This window comes from Stegodyphus dumicola, chromosome 4 (genome assembly GCF_044657685.1).
Source record: "Stegodyphus dumicola isolate Sdum_Otavi_A_Nest chromosome 4, ASM4465768v1".
NCBI lineage: Eukaryota > Metazoa > Arthropoda > Arachnida > Araneae > Eresidae > Stegodyphus > Stegodyphus dumicola.
The window spans coordinates 140,760,728-140,785,726 of record NC_140771.1 but is presented as its reverse complement, the minus strand read 5'-3'; the positions used below and the strand labels follow the sequence as shown (position 1 = coordinate 140,785,726).

Genomic DNA, 24,999 nt, shown 5'->3' with positions numbered 1-24,999 from the left:
AGTGGCATAATGGACAGATCTTTAATGATCTGTCCGTTATTTTAGCTATAAAAATGATTAGATTTAGAAAATGCTTCTCTTTCTCCTACATAAAAGCCATTGAACTGATGTCAGACATTGAAGATTCAGCCTATTATGTTTATAAACTAAATTGAATTCATATATAGCAGTACTTAAGTAAATCGGCAAGGTTTTGGTTTTCAAAAATTAGTTTATTTGTTATTTTTTGTTATAATGGCCTCGCCAGCGTTTTAGAGAAATTTTACGTCATTTAAAATAAATTTGTCAAAAGCTAGATAAACATTATATTAACCCTAAAAAAATAAAAACATAAATATCAAAGGAAAATTAACATTTATTTATCATTATGGTGGCCATAAATTGCTATTATAGAATCAAATATTGGTGCTTTTTTATTTTCACCCATATTTTATTGCGTATTGCGTCACCTGATGGAAGTTAGCTCTTTTCTAACAAAATATGAAGCGCAAAGCAGCAATAAACCATGGAACCATTAAACAAGTTATCGGGGCGCAAAGACCTCTTTTTCCCCGCAAGTTTTCACTTGAATCTCCAAATATTTTACTTCCCAATAAATCGGTGGTTATTTTTGCACTTTTCCTCACTGAGTGGAATTCCGTTTTATTAAACGGGAGGAAACACTGCGTTTTTAATTCCCCGTTGATGTTAGGTTAAATACCGTTAACATTTTAGGCGGAAAAAAAATCACGAAACCATGAAGATTGTCGAAGAAAATACTGTTAATTTTCCACTTGAAGGAAGGTTAAAAATGATCCAACATTTAATAAGAAAACAAACTGTAGAAGGAAAGACTTACAGTTTAAAGTGAGCCTGAAAACGAAATACGTTGTGCGGTATAAATATCATAAAAATGACACTTTCTTTACTAACTGATTATAAATTAAAAATGATTAATATTTTAGAAGAAAAAAAAAATACTGAATTGATAATATCACGTGGGCAGTTTCAGGACCAAACTAGTCTGAGAATTAAACATGTTGCACGTTAAACACGCTTATTAAGTTTACCAAATTGGCGACTAATCTTCCGATTTCGAAAAATGATCGAGATGGCTGCTTTAGTAAGAAAGCACTCTTTATAAGTTTACATAAGGTTTTGCGTAACAGTTGTCAAAGTCTGTCGATAAAATTAGATTTAGTATCTAAGAACACGCATTACCTTTACTAGTATTCCATCTGGCGTTAGTTGCATGGAAAATTAGCTTTTTAAGTTTGTTATACTTTATTTCTGTAATGTTATTCATCAACTAATTATAGCAAAAGAAAGATGAACGAAAAGTTAACAAAAATATGTTCTAATGATAGTAGATACCTGTAAAAAAAAACCTGATTTCAAACATGGAAGACACATATTGGTAAATATAGATACTTCACCTTTCTATCAAAGCGATTATCTAGGAAACGTTTTCTTCTGTTCGCCTGAATAAGAAAAACAGCCTTAAAGTTTAACCTTTGCACTCGAGAGGTGAAGCTTGGTCATCATTTGAGGGGTGGCTATTGATCACCACCCGGTTTGACGCGATAATTCGAGTGGTAACAATTTTCTTTAGATTTGCTTTGGGCAATATCACAATATTCAACAATTTATGCCTATAAAACAACTGGTAATCTTTAATGATACATACGTTTCTTTCGCTGTCTGTATCCAGCGAAAGAGCCACTGGACCGGAAGTATCTTCAGAACATAAAAGAACCATTGGATTTCTGTAAATGGCCTGTGAAATCATTTTAAGTTTGTTCTCTGTGAAGCACCGACCTGAGGGTAGCCGGAACACAACCTGCATATTGCAGGTTAATCGCGGCTAACAGCGACAGTTGGGGTTTAAGTTAAGCTGTAAGGAATTCATCAAGCTTGCAGAAATTCTTCTCGAGTTGCTGGCTCGCCTGAATGAAAAAGGCCTCGAGTTAAGGGTTAAATGCACCAACCAGAGGATTAAGACATGCAAAAAAACCTCAAGTGTTTACAATTATGTATTAATTCCGAGAAAGCTAGAGAAGAGATTAAACTTGCACTGGCAGAAATATTAATTGGCTCCCTGGAGAATCAAAGTATGCTATAAGTGTTTGAAGAATTATAAGTTTATATTAATAAACAATTAAACATATGCAAGCGGTTTATTATTATGAATTGTTGCATTCAAATTACAATTGGTATTAATTAGTTTATCTTGTATCGTATTATACCTATGCTTTTAACATAACACATTTGACCAGGTGTATCTAATTAGGAATTCTTAGAAAGTCTAAGGATAATAGCAGAGCTTTATAGAGCCTTCTTTTTTTTCAGTGTTGTTTAATTATTTCAGAATGTCTTATTTTATGTTCTTTAGTAGTCAATGGACTGAAAAGTAAAATAAGAACAGTTTTAAAATGTAGAAAAGGAGAAAATATTTTATTTTTAAAAGCAAAGTGATAACGTAGCCTGAAATAATGATATTTCAAGGCGGCTATAGTTTTTTCCCGTATCACGGGGATCATTTTAATAAAGAAATTCTTGATTAATACCGCCTTCCTATTTAATATGAATATTTCAATTCCAAATTCTTCATTAAGGAATATGCATTTAACAAATTCCATTGTGAAATGCGTATTCCTTAGTGAAGAATTTTATAATTGCACAAATAAAATACGAAAGACTGGACAATGAAATTTTCTTTTCACATAATTATTACTATTATCAGCAGAAATATTTACATTATTTTCTCATAAAATACATTTGAATTGCTTCACTTATTAAGTAAGGTACTTAAAATTTGTGAAAATGTTTGAACTGATAAAATAAAGAAAGAAAAGATGAAGTATTTAATCCTAAACTTTACATATTTTAAGAGGACATTAAGATGTTAATCACGAGGACAGTTAGTATACGAAGATTAAAGATAATCTCATTTAACATGCTAACTCTCTACGAAATAAATAATAGTACTTACGTGGCTGGATGAAACATCGATCTTTTCCTGCTCACTTGATGAGGTTTCGGCTCCGACACCATGTTCACGTCTGCGCAACAAAAAGAGAAAAAAATCGAGTCCACACGCCAAAAATTACAAAAAAAGTGTGCACAAAAAAAATGTCAATTTTTCAAAATAATAATAAAAAAAACAGACAAAATATTGACTTTTATCCCCTTTATCAAAACAAATGACAAAAATAATAATTTAAAAAAAATAGAAAATGCAGAAAATAGAGTCGAGCGATAAATAACTTCGGAAATAAAAAAGAATCATGCGACTGTGGGTTAAAAATCCTTCCTGTAATAGATACGTTGCAAAAGCATTCAATGCATCTCCGTTTATCAGGGGATGTAACATCAACGGAGGATAGGGGAGAGAAAGTGTAAAACTTGGAGTTTGTGTAGAGAAGGAGAGGAGTGAGAAGGTAATTGAAATGTTACCCGCGGTGTCGTCTGCTTTTGAAAATCTGTGAAAGATTGCAAAACGAAACAGAAAACACATCTAAAATAAAAACAGGACTAATGAAACAATCCTTCTTGCTTTCCTTCGCCTTCAACCCCACACACCGGTTGCTCGCCTTTTCCAATATTCGATCGAAACGAAAGCGCGCGCATTTAATTATAGCAGATGATTTAGGGAGAGAGTGAAACATCTAAACAGATTTGTGAAAAAGGGAGAAAAAAATTAGCCGTTCACTTTCCCGCAGGCGTTGAAAGATTTTTTTTTCATCTTTTTCTTTTAACGTTTCTTAGGAAGGATGTTCCACAAATTGCGAATGTATGGTTAATCGGTTGAAAAAGTTTTACCTACACGTACGGTTAAAAGAAACATATGAAAGAAAGGTATTTTACGACATTACATATCTCCTTTCTAAGAAAAAAGAACTTTTCCATAGTATTAACCATAAAAATATATTTTTCTATTGTAACTGTTGTTGTTTATTTACAAAAAAATTAACCACCATATTTGTTCTTAATAATTTTCTTTTAAACCTTTAAACCGGTCAAAGTTTCCGCTTCGAAACCCTAAATGTTTCAAAACTGAAAAGGGATGGAGATATTTTCTTAATTTTAATGCCAAAATGCTCCTGGTATTTTCACTTGAAATATATTGCTCTAATTTCTGGACATATTTCAAAACGCATATATATATACATATATAATTTCTTAAAGACGCTACAAAAAGTAATCTAGAACATATATGTAGCTATATACGGTATAGCCCGCGAAATAACAGGTTGTTTTGAAAAATATTAATTTTATAATATTTCACAATGTATTTTTTAACGTTTTAAAAGAGATCAATTCAGTTGGTGCACTCTGCATACAAATGTTATAAGAATTTTGTAAAAAAAATTAAAAATCATACTGGACGTGAATTTCTGATTGTTATAATTAACTACCTAAGTTTTTACAGTTTTTAGTGGGTTTTAGAAATATGCTTTTTGAAGTACGAAATTTTTAACAGGGCTACCATTAAATATGCCATCCAATTTTTCAATGGTATTGCGTAATTTAATATAATATATAATTCATATATTACCTTAAATATTTAGAACTAACGCTATATTAAATATTCTTAACTTTCACTCTTCCCTGTTTTTCCAGGGTTTCCTCAAAATCTTTGTTTTTCTAAAGCTTGAAAACATTGTTCTTACCTTCTTTACAGAAAAAAAAAAAAAAAAAAAAAAAAAAAAAAAAAAACTTTTCTCAAAGGATGTCTCCAGAAAAACCATGTCATTAACAGGCTGCATTTTTTTCGTTTCCTTTTACTTAACGAAAGATTTCTTTCAAAGGTAACTCGGGTTTTTTTTAAATGCTTTTCCATTTGTTCGCTAGCGTTAACTATTTCTTTTCATGATGCTGTAATTTAACGAAAGTATAGTCGTGATTTTTAAATAAATTCTGGTAAATTCAGTAAATTGCTTTATGATATCTGACTGCATTTTAGAATGTAGATATAGCTTCTTCTTAATAAATGTGTAGTTTTCATAAAATATAAGGATAAGATAACTAATTTTTTTCCTTATATTTATATCTATATATCGTGAACGGCTCATTTTTTCCTTATATTCATAAAATATAAGGACTTTTGATCTTTAATAGTGACCTAAACAACTATTTTCAGTAAAACCGATCGATTAAGCGTCCGAAAATGGAGAGGATTCAATCTAGAGAACTTGGCCCAGTCCGCTCTTTTTCAGTTTTAAATTAGACTTATTTTATGAAGTTAATTACTTAAATATATTTTATAAATAAAACAAAATCTAAATAACACTCCAAAAATATTTGGGACGTAACAACTACAACACCGTGACAGTTTCAGAAAAAGAAGTTTCTGGTATCTTTTATACATTTTCACACCTAAATTTATGAATACGGCATTGTTAAATGAACGAACAAATTTTAGATTTGAATGTCCTTGAAATATTTGGAGCAGTGGTAGATTTTCGTATATTATTCATTAAAGTTCGAATCAATTATTTACATAAAAAGAGGTGTAAGGGTTATGTTAATTTTATTAACAGTTAAATTTTGAGTTAAACTTCCTTTTCTATCGCTTCTTAATTTCAACTTACCACTTCCGGCCAGAACGTAGTTTTAAAATCGCGTTTGGAAGCAAATGGAGGAAGAGCGGTATTTAACCGCGAAATTCTACTGTCTTAGTCAGAGAGAACTAGAGATTCTGGCTAGCATGCATCCGCCTCCATCGTTAAGGAGCCAACTCCGTCAGAATCTTGATAGCTTCGGCTATATCTTTTTTTTAAGTTTAAGATTAGCTTAGTTTAGTAATTAGTCTCTTAATTTCAAGCCCAAGTGGCGGCTTTATTGTACAACTCCAAGACGGAGTTCTGCTACACTTGATTGGAATAATAAAGGGTTATTTCACCCTTCTATCTTGTTGTTTCCTGTCACACGAACTCAAGCGATTATTCGCTTATCAGTTCTTAAGATTCTTCACATTCAACTATAACTTAAAGTACACAGGACAGAATCTTTACAGAGGTTTTGCCAGTAGATTACTTTAAAAAGCGCAATTCCAATAGAATGAATGTAAATTCTGCAGTTTATCAAAGGGAAACACTTAAAAATTCGGAAGTATACTTCTACAGATTGCGTTTTATTTTCCACGAGATAAGAGTTAAATATGTTACTTCCGTCGTGTTTTGCAAGAATTACTTCATACTTTTGAGTCTCAATGTATGCTCATAAAGCATTTGGTAATATCTGAATGAAACTGTCTAATGATAATATCTGAATAAAAATTAGAATTTTTGAATTAAAAAAATAGAGGAATGTGAAGTTTCCATAATAATTTTTCTAAAATTTTTGGATTTAAAACGCAGAGAATAGAGTCTCTTAAAATGAATTTATTATTTTTTTTTATGTTTGAAAGTTTAAGGATAGTCGGAAATTAACAGAAACGCAAATCTTGTCACCGTTTGTCATGGCATCGTTTTCTAAGCATTAGGCCATTAAAACTAGAGCATTTAAACTAGAGAGCATTTTCATATTAATCACACTATGAAACAAATCAAGTATAAATATTTTAATAGAAAAATCTCGCAATCAATATTTACCAACTTTCTACTATAAAGCTTATGCCAAGCCATGGTTGGAGGCTTGCCTAATTTTATGTTTGATTGTTAGAAAGCGTGCCTCTTCTGATAGTATTATTTTGTTCTGCTCTATAAGAAGGTATTGTTTGTCTTTTACAACATATATATCTTTAACATTAGCTTGTATATAATAATATTTTCAACACAAGAAAAAAATTCTAAATTGACTATGAAATAGTCATAAAAGGTTATTTTTTTATAAATCATTTAAAATTAAATTACCTAAATTATGAAAATGTAATGACGAACGTAATTATGTTAATTATTAAAAATATGTAATTATGTAAGATATTACACAGAGTGTATAATTACTCAATTACGTAGTTACGTAATAATTACGAAAAGTATATAACTAAACAATAACAAACTCTCGTAATTATTACGTAATATTAACTGTGTATACGCGAAGTACAATTACTTTACGTAAAGTGCTTACTTATTTAATTATTAAAAAGTAATATTGAACAGAGATGTAAATAACAAAAAACAAAAGATTGGAATCGATGAAAAAGTAAAAATATCGTTATTCAGGGTGAAATTTAAGTAGCAATAAAAACGTCCTCCAAAAGATCAACAACGTGATGTGGGAAAGCACACCTTAGAAGAAATGCTTATACACGAGAATATAAAATGAACGGAACACTATTTAGCTATAGAGAAAGAAAAAACAAAAAATTGCATATAACCAATTTATTTAGCCCCCAGAAATCAAACTTAGAAAGATCACATTGTTCATCCCAGTGGGATATTCCTGTGTATAAGAACATATGAAATTATAATCTTAAGTTGAGAATCAAAGCAGCTAATTTATTCCGATATAATGTACCTAATATTCAAGTATCTTCGGGGATCTGTCAAGGTAAATGGCTGATTTTCTAACATGTGTAGTAAGCTATGAGAACAACACGCAAGCAGTGCGTTCTGGAAACATGCAATCTGGAAAAGAAAAAAAAAAAAACTTACATAATTTAAAAATTGTAACTACCTAAATACTGATGAATTTTTTATGAATCGTATTTCAATCTATCTATATTTTCAATCTATTTGAATCTATTTGTAAAAGATAATGAAATATTTTTGAAGGCTAATGTAGAATGCCTTCAAAATATTTCATTATCTTTTACAAGAAAAATGCAGTACTATGAAAAGTATGACATATTTTCATTTTATTACAAGATGCCCAAAGGGAATATTAAACATAGTCTGGCTTAAAATTTTACGTAAAAACCTTTCCGAAGTTTTAGTTTTAATTAAATGTATTGAATAAAATTATATCATCTTCACGATGTTTTAGTTATATGTGATTAAAAATAAAACCGTAAAACTGTTAAAAGTGTGGATTTTAAATCAAAATAGTCTAAAAACGAATCTTGTCTAAACAAATTGTCTTAAATTCAACTATTCATAGAGAATTCGTTTCTTAGCTATTGTTTCTTAAAAACATCTTGCACAAAGCCCCAGAATTTCATCTTCAGTCCCGTATTATCAAGAATATCATGATAGATACATTTGTTTATGCATTTAACAGAAAGCGTGTAACTTGAAACATGTTTATGCATTTTATTTGATATCATTTTAGCTAAACGAAAAGGCAAAAATAATAAAGTAGAGAAAATATTACTTTTAAATGCAGAAAACTATTTCACCTAGTTAGCATAAAAAGGGAACACTGTCAATAAAACGTACGGATGTCACCTTTTGTTTTTCAAGGTCTTTTGATCTATCCACGAAATATTTCATTCATTTCACATAACTTTCTACGTTACTTTAAATTCCTATATAATCATCTACTGAGTGGTGAGATCACTAAGAATCGCGGCTTAAATCTTTGATATCAATCTTTGCTAAGCTTATTTATAGCAAACAAAATCCAACAATGTTTGAAAAGTTACCAAAATAAAGTAAACTCTGATAGCGATTACAAAAACTGTAGAGACATTACGTTATTTCGAAGCAAAAAACGTGAAAAATGTGCAGCGTCCTCGCCGATACTCGAACTTGCACCTCTCGAATACGCGCCGAGTGTGCTACCGTTATACCACGAAGCTCGAAGGAGGGGTAAAATATTTATAAAATGACGATTATCGAGAGATTATTGATTAATTGATCTATATGGCGATGCAAAGTATTCCGAAATTCTTCTGCGATTAGTTTGATTTTTAATGAAGGATATGTGAAAAAAAATTTAGCAATACATGAAAAAGATCCATATTGAATAACAAAAATACACTGCGAAATACTGTACTATTGTCGCAATTACTTTCGTGGGAAAACTACTATGAAAGTAAGCTCTGAAAAAGGGATCAAAATTTAATTTCATTTCAAGATTTGACGCAAGCAAACAAAGAGAGAAACCTAGCTAAATAAAGGAACGTAAACTTACAAGAGGCAGTGGAGAAATGCTTTCGTATAATGACATTTAAACGTTGTTTCAAACGAAGGAAATTTTAACTGCTTTTTTCATTCAGTCTAATATAGCTTGTATGTAAAGAAAATGTCACGAAATTAACATCGCAGATTAACACTTTTTGGACGTTACAGCTTCTGTAATAAAAATGCACGCAACTATAGCAGACGTTGGCAGTAAAGCATGGGAGCATAAATGGAAAAAGAAATTTATTATTATCGTCTTATTTACTAGGAGTCTATCAGCTTGTTCTAAAATTTATTTCATTACTCCCCCCTCCCTCCATCCAAAATGTTTATGAGAGGAAGTATATTCTTTAAACTAACACGATTAAAAAACTCGTAAGCCTCGCCTTTCCACATGGGCAAGAAAAACGCAAGAAAGCAGACATTCAAGGTGAAATTTGATTTCAAGTTGCAAATTAAGTTGATAGTGAAACCCAAATAAAAAGATTATATGTAGTTTATTTTGGCAATTAAAAGCACAAAAAGGTGTCATTCACGCAGTTAAAAAGTGTATGTTGTTTTACTGATTGAAAAGTAATATCATGTTCGTTAAATTTGCAACACAAGAATTTGGTTATTAAAGGACATTAGCATATTCTCTGCAGAGAACAATATGAAGTGACATTCAGGACAACGTAGTTCTTCTTATAGGTGCAAACAGACATCAAGCGCCTTTCAATCATTCGACGTGATGTCAGTATTTAAGAAAGAATCTAGATTCCTTTAATCTGAGATCATTATCATGTCATACTTATTTTCTTTGACAGATTTATTATCCTTTGACGTTGCTGATTATACAAGTATTATTTCGTATCTACGTCATTCTACAGGCTTTACGTTTTTCAGACACTTCAAACTACCATGGCCACGGCTATACCAAAAGAGGCATTCTCCAAATGCAGCGTTTCCGAAACTTTTTTGACCGCGGCCCGGTACGAGATTTTAAATTTTTTCGCGACCCACCTTATAAAAAAAAGTATTTATTTACAAAACAAATTTTATTTTTCAATAAAAATCAAAATTTAAGTTATTTGCTTGTTTATTTCATACACAAAAATTGGAAAATAATTATATAGCAAAAACATAAGTAATTATAGACAATCCATTATCTTCATTTAAAACTTAAAGTAAATAAAGTAAATTTTGTTTTACATATTTTGACCTTAATGCGAAGGATGATGTTGTTTTTCATCACATAGTAATTTCAAATTAGGACTTAATGATGTTAATTTTATTCTCAAATTAGGTTCGACATCCAATCTATTTCGATACTTATTTTTTAAGTACACCAAGGCTGAGAACGCAGTTTCACTCGTATATAAGAGGTGACAAAAGGCATTAAAAATTGTATCGCTTTTTCGCTTACGCTTGGATATTCCTTTTGACAGCGCAACCAAAAATTAATTAGTGGTACAGTTTCAAACATTTTTTTAAGATCGGTATCTCATGAAATTTCAATTAAATTATCAGCTTCTTGTTCACTAAGATTAAGCATTTCTTCCTTTTCAATATCGACAGAAAAATGCTCTTTAATCCACATATTATTTGAAGGAATATCCGGAAAGTAGTCTTTAAAACTATTTATTAGCTCCGAAAGATGTTTTTGAATTGAAACTCATAGTGTTTCAAGATGTAAATGTTCTTCATCGTTGTTTGAATGGGTTTCAATAAATTTATGTAATGTTTCAAAAGATTTAAAATTTCCTTTTGAAAGTCGTTGTTTACACAGAGTCATTTTTTTAATTATTGCAGCGACTTTTTCCAATACTTTGATTCCGATACTTCCGATATTTAAACCAAAGCCTTGCAAATTTAAATTCAATTCATTGAAAGCAAATATGTCGCATAAATAAGCTACTTTTATTAAACACTCGAAATCGTGGAATCTATCCTTAAATGAAAAAATAGCATCTTTTTTAGATGGTGGGTGTTCATTCAGAAATACCAATGCTTCGTCTTTTAGCTCAAACAGACGTTTTAAAACGTTTCCTTTTGAAAGCCATCGTGAATTACAATACAAAAGGAGGTGTTTATGATCACTCCCCATTTCCTTGCATAATTCGATAAAAAGTCTGCTATGGACGAGACTTTATGTAGTTTACAAACTTGACACGTTCTTCCAAAGTCATGTTTAAATTGAAAGGCATTCGTTTTAACGCCAACGCTTGTTTATGGATACTACAGTACACCCATACATAATTCCTATTTCTTGAATTCATTTGAACAAACCTTTATAACAGCCTGCCATTGCATGTGCTCCGTCGCTACTTAGCCCAACACACTTCATCTATCCAATACTGTGACTAGTGACAAAATCATTGGTAGCCTTACAAATTTCATCTGAGATCTTTCTTGTCGGTAGCCTTTTACAAAGCAATATTTTTTTTTGTATGGTGTCTTCTTCAATGAGTAAAACACATTAGATTTCCATAATCCTCGATATTTGTGCTTTCATCTATTTGCAAGGAAAAAACTTGCTCTTTTTTACTTGAGTAACTAGTTCTTCTTCTAAATGTTTGGCGCAATCATCAATTCTCCGTTTAACTGTATTATTTGATAATGGTATCGCCAAAAATAAACATTTTCCTTTATTCCGCATAAATTATTTGCGAAAATTTTCACAGCGGGAAGTATTAATTTTTCTCCAGAACTATGAGGATACCCAGTTTCAGCTATTAATTTGGAAATTTCAAAAGATGTCAAAGAGAGGTTTTTTATTTAATTGGTGAGGTAAGAATGTATTTTTCATTCTTTTGAGCAGCAAACAATTCATTTTTCTTATCAGTAAAAAAAGTTAATTGGCTCATCAGAGTACTCAGAATGGAGTGTGTTTAAATGCCGTTTCAACTTTGACAGTTTCATACTTTCATTTGAAAGTTGCTCATTGCAAATAACACATAGCGGCAAATTATTTTGACTGCCGCCGGCAATGAACCCAAAGCGTAAATATTCGTCACAATAGTTGCGAGTCCAAGTTGCGCTTGTTATTTTGGCGCTATATATCTGCTTTAAGTGCTTCAGACACAATTTCACACCATCATGATGTTCAGCTTCGCTCGCGCTTGGTTGATTATCATCATTTAAATCTGTGGTTTTCTTGATTAACCATTTATCCATTTTAAGAAAGGTTGAAAGCTTTAATAAAAATAATTTCTTTATTAATGATTTATAAGAAAAAGTATTTTTGTTACTAGCCAATATGAAGTTGCTATTAATAATAGGTAATAATAACTATTGTAAAAAACATAAGTAACAAAAATTCAAACATAACCTTGTTTTGATACACGTGAGTTTACGGCGCTTGTACCGGAGAAGGCACTGAATGACGAATCGAAATCAGCCAATCAGAGCATCCGAATTTAAACGGTCCGGTAGGAAACGGTGGTAAAGGGTGCAATATTTAAAAAAGTTTCGAAAAATATTAAATTTAGAGCAAAATGGTATAGATTTTTTGTGTTTTTACAATTTTTGCCACGACACAGCTGAATTTTTCTGCGACCCGGTACCGGGTCGCGACCCACACTTTGGAATCCGCTGTCCTAATGCTTCTACGTCATGCCACATTTTGAGTAAAGGACTTTTGAATCAAGAAATAGTTTTTTATTTTGAACAGATCATTGCCATGCGATAATTAGATTATTTGAAAGATTTGCCGTCTCCTAATGTTTTGATTATGTTATCTCCTAGCAACAAGATTCTACGAGATTCACTTTTTCAGACACTTCAGGTCATCCAAGGCGACGTATTGTCTACGAGATACATTTAAAGAGGCATTATCCGAATGCATCTAGGAATGACAGAAAGCTAAAATAATTACATGTATGCAGAGGGATACTATTTGTAAGTGAGTGATTAATAAGACCTTATATTTTGGGCAGAACTGTTTTGTAAGCGTTTTCCACGAACTTTGCAAGCAGGGGAATTTTATCAATGAGATACTGACGGTTTGAGAAGCTAAACTGTACGTTAAACATCGAAATTTCTTTTGCAATTCATTTGCGGTCAACTATGGGGTTTCTTAAATTTTAAGCAATTAATGTTAATTTATTGAGATATATTACCAGTGCAAATTTATCGAAAGTTTTAATTTAAAAATTAACATTTATTCAAAGCCGCTTGTGTTTTCAGTTTTCAACTTAAATTCATAAACATGAATTGATTTGGTATTAATTTTGTATTTTTACTTAAATTATTTTACTTGAAAGCAAAGCCATAAGTAATTTTTGTAATTGTCATTTACGACTCTCATTTATCTTCTACCATTAATTCATGATAAAATCCTGGATATCTGGATTAATTGAATCTTTTGCTAGATATCAAAACTCGTTTACACATGATGCTTAATTTGGGAATAATAAAGTGATCTGAGATTCAAAATATGTAAAAACAACGCATTCAAATAAAACTGACTTCTTGTCAGAAAGTGATGCAAAATTTTGAACTGTAGTGCAGTTTTGAAGCGTGTTCAATCTAAAACTGTTATTTAATCGCATATTTAACAGAAAGCGTCTCTTATTTCACTCTTACACTTTCATTCAGAAGCTCAACCAACAAACACTTAGACACATTTCAGACAAACGACGGACACGAATACTCGACGCGTATTCGAGAGGTCCAGGGTTCGAGTCCCGGCAAAGGCAATGCACATTTTTCACATCTGCAGCTTAAAACAAAGACTTTACGAAATATATAAAATTTTCGCTGCAATGTTTTTTAATCTTATTTCCCCCCCAAGCATTCTAGCATTGATTCCCAAGAGAAAGAGCGGGAGATGCGTATTGTCAGATACTTCTGAAGACGACGTTTATTTACTGTTTATGCTTGTTTCACAAACAACTGCTATATTTTATGACGCAAGACAAAAGAAAACCCAGATAGTTTTATCCAAGGGCCTTGGAATCGTTGATATATTTACCTACTAGACGTAAATGAATGTCGAATTTTGCTTATGGAGCATTTCGTTACCCAATAAAAGATTAACACTAGTTTGCCCAAGGGAAGTAATTTTGACTGCATTTTAATTGCAATTAGAAAAACAATTATGTATATAATGACACAATTTCTCAGAATTTTGTGACTTTTTGTACAATACATAAATGCGTTTATTAATAATTGTAGTTACCCCTTCTTTCATTTCCAGTATATATATATATATATGTGTTCTACCTATATTGCACAAAAGCAGTCATTTTGACTGCTTGGGAAATTTTAAATAATCAAATGACTCTTATTATTGAATTGAGTAAATTTCTTGCATGACCAGTTCGGCTCTGCATTGAAACAACAGTTTTCATTTTTTTTCGATTACCGTCACATGATAACATACAAGTACGTGATAAATTGTCGATTTGGACGTATACTTGATAAGTTGCAGTTTCTCAATAAGCTAAAGCAGTATTTGTTATTCGAATCTCAGTGAACCCGTTGTTCTGAAGCTTGTTGAGCTATATACAAGCTGTGGAAGAAATATCACGACCGATCAGGTTTTCACTAGCATGTCACTCGCGACAAAATTATTGGCCAAAAAAAAACAACTCTAGTTGGAACTATTAGAGGAAACAAAAGAGAACTACCCAAATCAGCCACACAAACGAAGGATAACATGCCTCGTTTTTCCACTCTGTTGTATAAATCAGAGAATTATGTTACAGTATATAAAAGCAAACCAAATAAAAGAGTAGCTTTTCTAAGCATAAATTTGTGAAAATTGATAATAGTAATAAAAATATGCTACCGGAATCTATTCAATTTTATAACAGCCCAAAATTTGGAGCTAATATTGTAAGGATCTTAAGTTTTACTAACGTTTATTTTATTTTAAATCTTTACTATCACTTCTTATTTTCTACTTCCGGCCAGAATTATAAGCGTGAAGGTTTTTATGCAAAGTTTGTCTGGCGAACGCCAAGTATTTAAGTGTGGTCTTTTTGCCAAGCGAAAGAGAGGAAGCAGTGAGTCAACGCAGGCCGCTTACCTTAGAAGTTACGCAGTTGCTGGTTGCCTTCCAGTCCAGAGGTTTTAATCCTCTTGATAAATTAAACGTATTGTAGTGTTCACAGTCTCTGTGCTACATACGCTTCCTGTTATTATAAGGCCAATCTTCTACGTGTATTGTTCTAAAGTTAAATTAGAGTTTAGTTTTATTTTTATACTTTTACGTTAGACCCCGAGTGGCGGGTCATTGTATTCCGAAGTACGGAAGTTATTGTATATAGAGAAAAATAAAGGGTTTTGTATACCCTTCGTCTGTATCCTGTCTACTTACCACAATTAGTGAACATAGCTTTAGTAAGCTCTCTGTTCCGAGTCAGGTCCTTGTATGTTCCCCAAGAAGGTTAGAAGGAACATTGACCCTGATAATATGACGGATCAAATGGCCAAAAAATATGCAGTAAAAGCTAGTTCTCGTAGATGGCCCCTCCAAATATTTTTCAATATTTTAGATTTGGTTGCTATAAATGCTTGGATCCTTTACAAAGACACGATAGAAATACAAATAAAACGAAAAGAGTTCTTGTTTCAATTAGCAGAACGGCTTTCCACCGAATACAGAGCAGCAAGACAGAAAAAGTCATCAGAACATGAAGACCCACAAAGATCAACCGCAACATCATCAAATGCAACCCATTCTAACAAACATTTGTCAAGTAAGACTTTGCCACAACATCAAAACAAATTATATATGTGAAAAATGTGAAAAGTATGTTTGCGGAAGATGTACACGTAAAAAGATTTTCACTTTCATTTGCAAAATATGTACAAATAATAATGCATAAATTACTTATTTTCCAAGTGAAGTACCTTTTTTATAATTAACACACAATAACACGCCGAATAAATACTAATTCAGAAGTCAAACAACAAAAATCAGCGTTATATTTAAAAAATTTTCACAGGACTAGTTTCGATGGTTTTACCGAACCATCATCTTCAGCTGCAAAACCGCAAATGAACAAGATAGGAAATAATGTTTAGATAAGATAAGAAAGCCTGGACAAGAATAAGCAAGTGGCGCCATCTGTTGGCGAAACCAGAACTAAAACATAATTTCTCTAAAAGCCGAAGGCAAATTTGGATTGGAATTAGGATCGTTAACTAGAACAGAAAGATTTTTATGAATGTGAAATGCCTCTAGAAAATCTAGTTCTCCAATGGAAGATGTTTTTTGAATAATTTTGGCAGCAGAAAAATTGAAAGTGTGATTTTCGGACCAACAATGCTGAGCAACAGAAGACTTCTGTGTTTCCTTTTTTCTAACATACGCCTCATGTTCTTTGACGCGAAATTTTAAGGCTCTCTTAGTTTGGCCAATGTAAATTAAACCACACTGGCAAGGAATCCTATAAATACCCCAGGAATTCATATCCGGAATGGGGTCCTTGAGTATAGAAGTTGGAATTTTATTGATGGGAGAGTAAACAACCCGAAAGTTAAATTTCTGCAAAATATGTGCAACTTTATAGCTAATTGATGGAAAGAAGGGAATGACAACAGAATTTTGATAATCTCCTAAAATAAGAGTGTGGCTTTTAGTGTGTTGAGATGATAATTTTTTAACTGCTTGATTAATAATGTTGGGTGAAAAGCCCCTGTCAATAGCTATTGCTTTTAAATAATTTAGTTCTTCATCAAGGGCTAGTTTGGAGGAGCAAACTTGAAGAGCATGGAAAACATAGGAATAAAATGAAGCTAACTTTTGTTTAGTCGGATGACATGATTTAAAGTGTGGTGGAAGGCAAACCGATGAAGGTTTACGGTAAACTGTAGTACTGAAGTTGGATATGTTACGTGTGACCAGAATGTCGAGAAACGGAAGAGAATTGCAAGTCTCAAGTTCAAAAGTGAACTGAATAGCAGGATCAATAGAATTCATTGTTGAAAGAACTTTATTCAAATCATCTTTATTACCTTCAAACAGGGTAAAAGTATCGTCTACGTAGCGGAACCATGCCGGGAATTTTAAAGTTTCAAACAATTTTGATTCATAATAATGCATGTAGATATCAGCCAGGATGGGACTGAGGGGGCTTCCCATGGCTAATCCCTCAGTTTGCTTGTAATATTTATTTTGGAAAACAAAATGTGTTTGTTTCAAACAGAGTTGAGTGAGAGAAATTAGCTCATCAATTTCGATGCAAGAGAAATGAAATTCGCGAAGTCTGGTTTCTAGACATCTTAATGCACCCTCCACTGGGACATTGGTGAATAATGATTTTACATCAAAAGAAACCATGAGTAAATTACGAGGAGAAATGTTTTTAACCTTTTTTACAAACTCTATTGAATTTTTTATGGTGTAAATGTTATTGTCTAATAGAGTGGAAAATCTAGAAACTAAATATTTAGCTAATGGATACGAGGCAGTACCTAAATTTGATATAATAGGGCGGAAAGGAATACCACTTTTATGAATTTTGGGAAGAGCATATAATCTGGCACAATTCGCAACAGATGGGATAAGTGAATGTTTTAAATTGCTTGAAATGATTTGCGAAGATTTGATCGCAGTTTTTATTTTGGATAAGTCCGAAGGTGAAGGATCTTTAGGGATAGGATTATATGGTCCTTCGTTTAAGAGTTTAGTGACACAATCGATGTAAGTGTTCTTATCCATGACGACTATCTGGCCACCTTTGTCGGCCTTTGAAATGACAATATCCGGGTTAGAATGAATCTCGTGCATTGTAGCTCTTTCTCTCGCAGTTAGATTTGGTTTCAAAGGTTTATTATTGAATTTCACATTATGAGCAATAAGATGCCTAATCATTTCTTTCTGTGAATCTGAAACTTTGCTGAACTTGAAAGCTTTTTCGATAGGAGCCAAAATCTTTGGAATCGAGGGTTTACAGGTTTGTGAGAAGTTAAAATTATATTTTAGAATTCTCTCTTGTTCTTCTGAAAGACTAACATTAGAAATATTAACTATTGGCTTGATGTTTACAATGGGAAGATTTTTTGAACTACTTGAACTGGAAGACTGTAAAAGAAGTTTTTCGAATTTAACTGCAAGGGTGTTTTTATGACGGTTAACTGCATACCTTTTTTATAGTTAATATTTACTAATAACTTGTTATATAACTATAAATAATATTAAAAATATTAAAAATTAATTTTAAACAAATTTCTTCTACACATTAGTTATTCTTTCACAATGCAGTCATTTTGACTGCTTTTTGGGCAATATAGGTATATACTAAGTTTCAGTCTTTCTAGTATTAAATAAATAACGGAAATACGATGAATTTGGAAAGCTATTTTTACGTACAATAGCTGAAATCATTTTGTTACTGTTAATTATTTAATAATAAGTGCAAATTATCCACTTTAGGTGTACTTGTTTCTTATTTCTGAAATGAAAAAGTAGTTAATTTAAATTTTACGATTTATAGTCTCAAGAAACACAATTGCGTAAATATTTTTCAATATTATTTGTTTTAAAAATATTTTTATATTATTGTTATATCGCGTACAAAATGTAGAAGCTGGTATTTAAAAACAATAAAATAGAAATAATGACAAAAAATATAAGAGACTTCGAAGAAGAGAGCGAGCGATTAGGGATGAAAATAATGCTTTATGATGGAGTTATATTAGGCGAGAATGAGAGGGAAAGTGGATTGTGGAGGATAGAATTTCATCCGATATGATTAGATTGGAATTAAATGGGTTAACTTTGTCTCTGATCATTAAGTTGACCTTGGTTAGATATTTAATTTGAATGGAGTGACTGTAATAGAAGTTCAAACAAAAGGGCTGGCAAACAAGACACAGTAATCTTGTCATGAATCAGTTTAGAATGAAATGTATTACGCGGAATCTGAAGTACAGTGGGATCAGATGAAAATTGTTTAGGACTCCTATGGATGAGATCAGAAAGAGAAGATTAAAGAATATAAAATAATTATTTCTTTTTACTTATTATATGGCTAGAGGCAAAACATGCTAGTACCTATTTAGTTTATTTTTACCCAAATGAAACCAGATTTCAGTAGTTTATGAGATAGAAATAATAATTTCGTAGTTTTCAACTAAGGATGCTATTAAAATAAAATACTAGGGAAGACTGATACTTCAGATGCAATCCGTGTTTATAACTGTAGGAGAAGATCCATTAGTGGTAACAGCTAAAAAAATTGACACTAATACGGGTAGCCAATTTTTGCCTCTACTCTATAAGGCATTTCTCCCGCCTTCCTAGCGTGCTTTCGTGGTGTAGTGGTTCTGCATACTGGGCCGGTATCCCGAAGTCCGCGGTTCAATTCCCGGCGAAGGCGAATACTCATTCTTCATCGCTACGGCTTTTCCAATTAACTTAATGTCTCTACAATGGCGCCCGAACTAAAAGATTTGGCGATTGAGGCCCCTAAAATCCCCAGTCGCCCTTTAAAAAGGGGAGTATATAAGGTATTTCTCCCGCCTTCCTAGCATACCTTCGTGGTGTTGTGGTTCTACAAACTAGGCCGGTATCCAGAGGTCCGCGGTTCGATTCCCGGCGAAGGCGATTGCTCATTTTTCATCTCTCCGGCTTTTACCTAATGTCTTTACAACTCTTGAATAGGAAGTTCATGCATTGAATCGTTCATATGTTGAGCAATAGTTTGGCGGAAATATGTCTTCAATTATGCAGGGATTTATGTTTGAAGACCGATCGTCTCATCAAGGCATCTGCAATAGCCTTCTGCCCATCGACATTGAGAAATGCAGTAGAGGGTCGATGTCTTATTTTCTGGTATGAGTTGATTCAATCTGCTATCGAATTCCAGACGTCAGCTGGTACTTCCAGACTGTCGAATATTGCAAAGCGGGTGAAAAGAAAAATAGTTAAATTATCCACAAAGCTATGCAAAAATAGTTTCCACTAACGTTGGAATGACTGTTTCAATGAACTTGCATTTGTCTTGCGGACAACTAAACATGATATTAGTACCGGGAACACTCCGGTTGCATTATTTCTTGGCAGAATAATTTAATAAGTTAGTTATATTTATAATAATAAGTTATATTTCGCCTCTAAATAAACGTTTTATGCTCAAAAGATGTCTGAGGACTTCAAAAGTCTGATAAATTTTGTCTGAGGAATTGATCCGCTAATATTTTTCGCAGATATCCAGAAACAGGACGAGGTAATTCGCAATTCAGCTATGCTTAGGGCGACACAAGAATTATATTAAGAAAAGTAAAGGCAGAAAGTTGATTTTAAGGTGGAGAATAAAGTCATTCTCTTTGGTATGCATCAGAAGAAAAATTGGGAAATTTTGTAATACATTCGAAGACCCATTTTTTATTGAGGGAATAAGGGAAACAGCAATTATATTTGAAAGGTGGATATAGTGTACAAAAGCAAATGTAGACGAGAGCAAGTGCTATTATGAGCGCGCTGATTTGCTACTGCTAAGAGATGTTTTGCAGGAATCACCAACTGTGAGTAACAAAGAGCCAACGACAAATACGTCGGAATTACCAACAACATCTGGAATACAATGTCCTCAAAGAAATAGAAGAGAAAGATGGAATTCATGAAGAAGACAAGAAAATACCGAAGTTCCATGAGTCTAAAAAATGCAAAGTTACGTAAAACGGGAGACCAAGAAGATAAAACAGCAAAGTAGCCTAAACGCAAAGAAAACTATAAAGATCCGCAGATTCGACGACCAACCGAGTAATCGCCAAGGCCTGTTGGAAAGTCAGCATACGAAAAACCCAGGTATCACAAAGCATTACATTGATGAAGAAGTCGGCCAGATAAGACAGAATTTATGCAACAAACGACCAATGGATTACGAGCCAGATCAACCGGTGAAATTCCAAAACAACTAGAGGAAGCTTCCGACGGCGTATCAAAAAACAGATCAATCGGTGTATTCCAAGCGAACCAAAAGAGGTTTGAATTCCTGTTGTCCCAGAGAAAGTCCATACGAATTACAAACAGAGACCAGGAGCGCAAAATACCAGGGGACGAACCTAGGAATCAATGGCTCATTTAGAGAAGAAGAATTATTCACAAAACTACCTTCTCTTTCTGGTAGGAATTCTACCAGCATAGAATAGACGAGTATCACCGAAACAAAAGATAAGTGAATTTCTTTTCTATAAATATTCGATTTTAATCCAAGTCTTAAGTACAATAGTTGCTCTTTATGCTGGGCTTCGCCTCAAGCAATGACATCTTAGATTTTATGTAGTAAGAGGCCTTTTTCTTTTAGTTATGCATTTATCTGAAGGTATGCAGTTTCCAGTATAAACATAATACTGTTAGTTCAAGAGACTGTTTTGAGTAAAATTCGGCGCATTTGTAGAATAAATTTAAGCAAATTCTATACCTTGTAATATAAAGTGCAAACTGAGTAATCGTTTGAACGTAAATGAATTTTAAATATTTCATGAAGGATGTTTGTTAATTGTTTTGAAAAATAAAGTTTTCTGTTAACTGTTTTGTAAAATTTAACTGTTCTAATGTGTGTATGACAAATTTAAGTATAAGCGAGCAAGTGATAATAAACTGAATTAAAGCAAAAGATAGTGTAATGAATTTAAGTAGTTAAATGTTAGGCTCTCCAACTAAAAGTGAAGTTTTGATAAAATTTAAGCTTAGTACATTAGGTACATTTTTGAAACAAAGTGTTAGTTGAGGTCTAGGATAAGTAAGTTATTCTCATGTAGAATTTCGGTTAGGAAGTAGTTGTGGAAAACGGTACACTTACACATGCACTTACATATAGTATAATGCTGGAGAGCCGGGATGCGAAACCGATTGTGGAGAAAATGCAAAGAATATAAAAGGTTTTGATGAGATTGAAATGCATAAATTTTAATGATGCGTTTGCTAAAATATTTTTCGTTCCAAAGGCCTGGAAGGACATCAGATTCAAAATCTAAATACGAGGGCCATCCAGGAAGTAGATTACGTTTCCGTCTGTGTCCGCTAGGGGTGGGGCTAGCGCGGCCATCTTGGGGTTAGAGCGTTGCACAGCTCAGTCTGCATCTAGCCGTGCTAGTGAGAGGTTCGTGCTGTGCTCCGTTCAGATACTGTGACGGTTTGAAATGTCTGCGTTAATTGAAAATCCCGCGAGCTGCGAGGTGCGCTCAGTAATAAGGTTTCTGACTGCAAAAAACTGTAAACCGATAGAAATCTATCGGCAGCTTCGTGAAGTGTATGCGGACAACATTATCACTGAAGGTGGAGTGCGTCAGTGGGTCATAAGATTTCAAAATGGCCGAACCAATGTTCACGACGAAGATCGAAGTGGGAGACCCAGCATAGTGACCGCCGAACTTCTCGAAAAAGTCGATGCTAAAGTCCGTGAAAATCGAAATTTCACAATAACGGAACTTTCTTTGAGTTTTCCACAAATTTTGCGAAGTTTGTTGCACGAAATCATCAGCGAAAAGCTTGGTTACCACAAGTTTTGTGCAAGATGGATTCCAAAAATCTTGACAGAGGACCACAAAAATCAGCGAATGGCTGCAGCGTTGAACTTTTTGGACGCTTACCATAAGGATGGTGACTCTTTACTCGATCGCATCGTTACTGGTGACGAAACATGGGTGAAACATGTGAACTGTGAAACGAAATTGCAATCAATGCAGTGGGGGCACACAAGTTCTCCCCAAAAACCCAAGAAATGCATGCAAACAATGTCGGCAAGGAAGATGATGGCGACTGTTTTTTGGGACAGAAAAGGTGTAATTTTGGTGGACTTCCTGGAAAGAGGCACTACAATAAACTCTCAAAGATATTGCCAAACTCTCCAAAAACTCAGAAGAGCAATTCAAAACAAGCGCAGAGGAATGTTGAGCTCTAAGATCTTGTTGATTCACGACAACGCCCGGCCCCACACGGCAAATGTCACTCGTAAAGTTCTTGAATCTTTTAAGTGGGAGTTGTTTCCTCATCCGCCGTACAGTCCCGACCTGGCACCGAGCGACTTCCACCTATTCCCAGCAATGAAGAAGTGGCTGGCTATGCAGCGTTTTGATGACGACGCACAGCTGCAAGAAGAGGTAACGAAGTGGTTGAAGGCGCAGGCGGCCGAATTTTTCGACGAAGGAATTTCCAAGCTCGTACATCGCTACGATAAATGCCTTAATTTGTATGGTGACTATGTAGAAAAGTAGTATTTGAGTGTGGCTTTCATCTGTATATAATAAAATTTGTTTTCTATACTTTGTTTATTTTTTTATTCCAAAACGTAATCTACTTTCTGGATAGCCCTCGTAATAGTGACATGAAGTTCTATCCTTGGAATTGAATCTTTTGCAAAATTTAAATTTAGCTTTAAAATTCCTATTTGTAAAATTTGGAGTAATGGAATTTTGGAGTTTGGAAATGTTGTAGGTTCAGAATTTAAAATATTATCAAGGTCGCAAAGGACCTTCGTTGCAATTACTTAAATTCTTGTGGGGAAAACTGTAAGGTCATTTTTAAATTAACTAATTATATAAAATTTCAGCCTTTACTATAATTTCGGCTTTCCATTTCCTCACCAGAATGAGTTAGCTAGTATTTAAACTGAGGTTCCTTGACTTCAGAACAGACTCTGTTTCTGGCTGTGAGTGCAGAGTTCCTGCCAGCTTTGATAGTTGTAATTATTCGGCTTTGCATTATTCCACTACTGAAAATTTGATTTTGACGCTTCAGTTTGGATTACCGAGTCAGCTTAGAGTATATTTAAATTTGTTGTTTTTGCTACTATTTCACTTGTTGACATTAATATGACTGTTTCTGTTTAGTTGCCCCACTACGAGTTGTGGCTGATATTGTTAGCACAAGAAAAAGCATTTATGTTCAAATTTCTGTTAAATGAAAAAACGATTATTAAAACCTAATCATGACTTGTAGTTACTTCAGATCTAGCGAAAATTTGCTTCCCGCCTCAAGGGTTTGTTAAGTACAGATGAAGCACAATCTCATATATTTATTAAAAAAACTGAAGAACGTAAAATGAAAAATGTAGAAAAAATTGATTAAGTGTTTGTCTACTGCCATCAATACATGTAACGTAAATGATGATGGCTAATTTTCGAATAAAAGGTAACGTGAAAACCAACTGTAGTATTATTGGTTTTCGAAAATACCATCTTGTGAAAGAAAGGTTTTCGAACAGCAACGCATAATGTATCTTGTTGAGAACTGAAAATACAGACAAGCATCTGTTTTTTAAGTTTTGAAAATTGTAATCTTCGTATGACTGTATTGAATGCAACATTGTTAAATGTACTGAAGGTAACATTATATCCAGTATGTCTAATTTTTATTATCTAAGAGTGCCATATTCCTGACTAAAGTATCAAGTTTAAAGTTGTGTTTAACTATTCCCATAAGTAACCATACGAATTTTCACATTAAAATTAAGTTGTATCTAGAGAGTTGTCTCTTAGCATTTGATGTCAGTTATGTATCATAAATTCGTATCGAAGGACACACGTTTTCAAGAAGGCATGCATTGCAGAATAATGCGCATTAAATAAGCCTCTTGGGAACTCCCAGGTGCATTTGCGTAGCAGCAGAATCCAGCAAGTGCATTTAACTCAAGCAAAAGGATGTTCAAGTTTCAATTCGATCCGTCATTTCCGAGAATTAATCATATTAACTTTTCAAATATGGCAACAGAGTGCAAGCTCTATTTGACACTCGCACATAATGCATCGATTTCCGTTTCATTAGTTGCTGCAAGATGGCTTCTCGAAAAGCACTCAAGATGGGATGTTCTTCTCCAGAAATGTATCGCTTTTCCTTAAGAACAGCAGACGTCTCGTGGCGGACATAATTCAATTAGATAAGGAAGAAATAATTCCTTTCTTATTTCGTCACGAACCTATGAAAATGATTTTTTTTCTCTGTGTGCAACGGAGCGAATAAAATCATTCTCAGTGACAAGATGGAAAGTGTGTTTCAATGACCAGTAAAATGGTTTTCATAGCAATATATCTTGAGTTCCAATTTGACAATTATTTTACATAGATGCAGTCTTTT

General features: G+C 33.1%; 1 protein-coding gene across 4 annotated transcripts in view; it reads right to left on the bottom strand.

The window, feature by feature from the left end:
- Window positions 1-24,999, bottom strand: part of LOC118180950 (uncharacterized) — an 833,338-nt gene that overhangs the window by 203,746 nt on the left and 604,593 nt on the right. For all 4 annotated transcript variants that reach the window (XM_085815557.1, XM_085815559.1, XM_085815558.1 and 1 more), the window contains exon 3: window positions 2,972-3,041. In XM_085815557.1, the coding sequence (XP_085671683.1) occupies window positions 2,972-3,041 (70 nt within the window). The remainder of the gene's footprint in view (window positions 1-2,971; window positions 3,042-24,999) is intronic.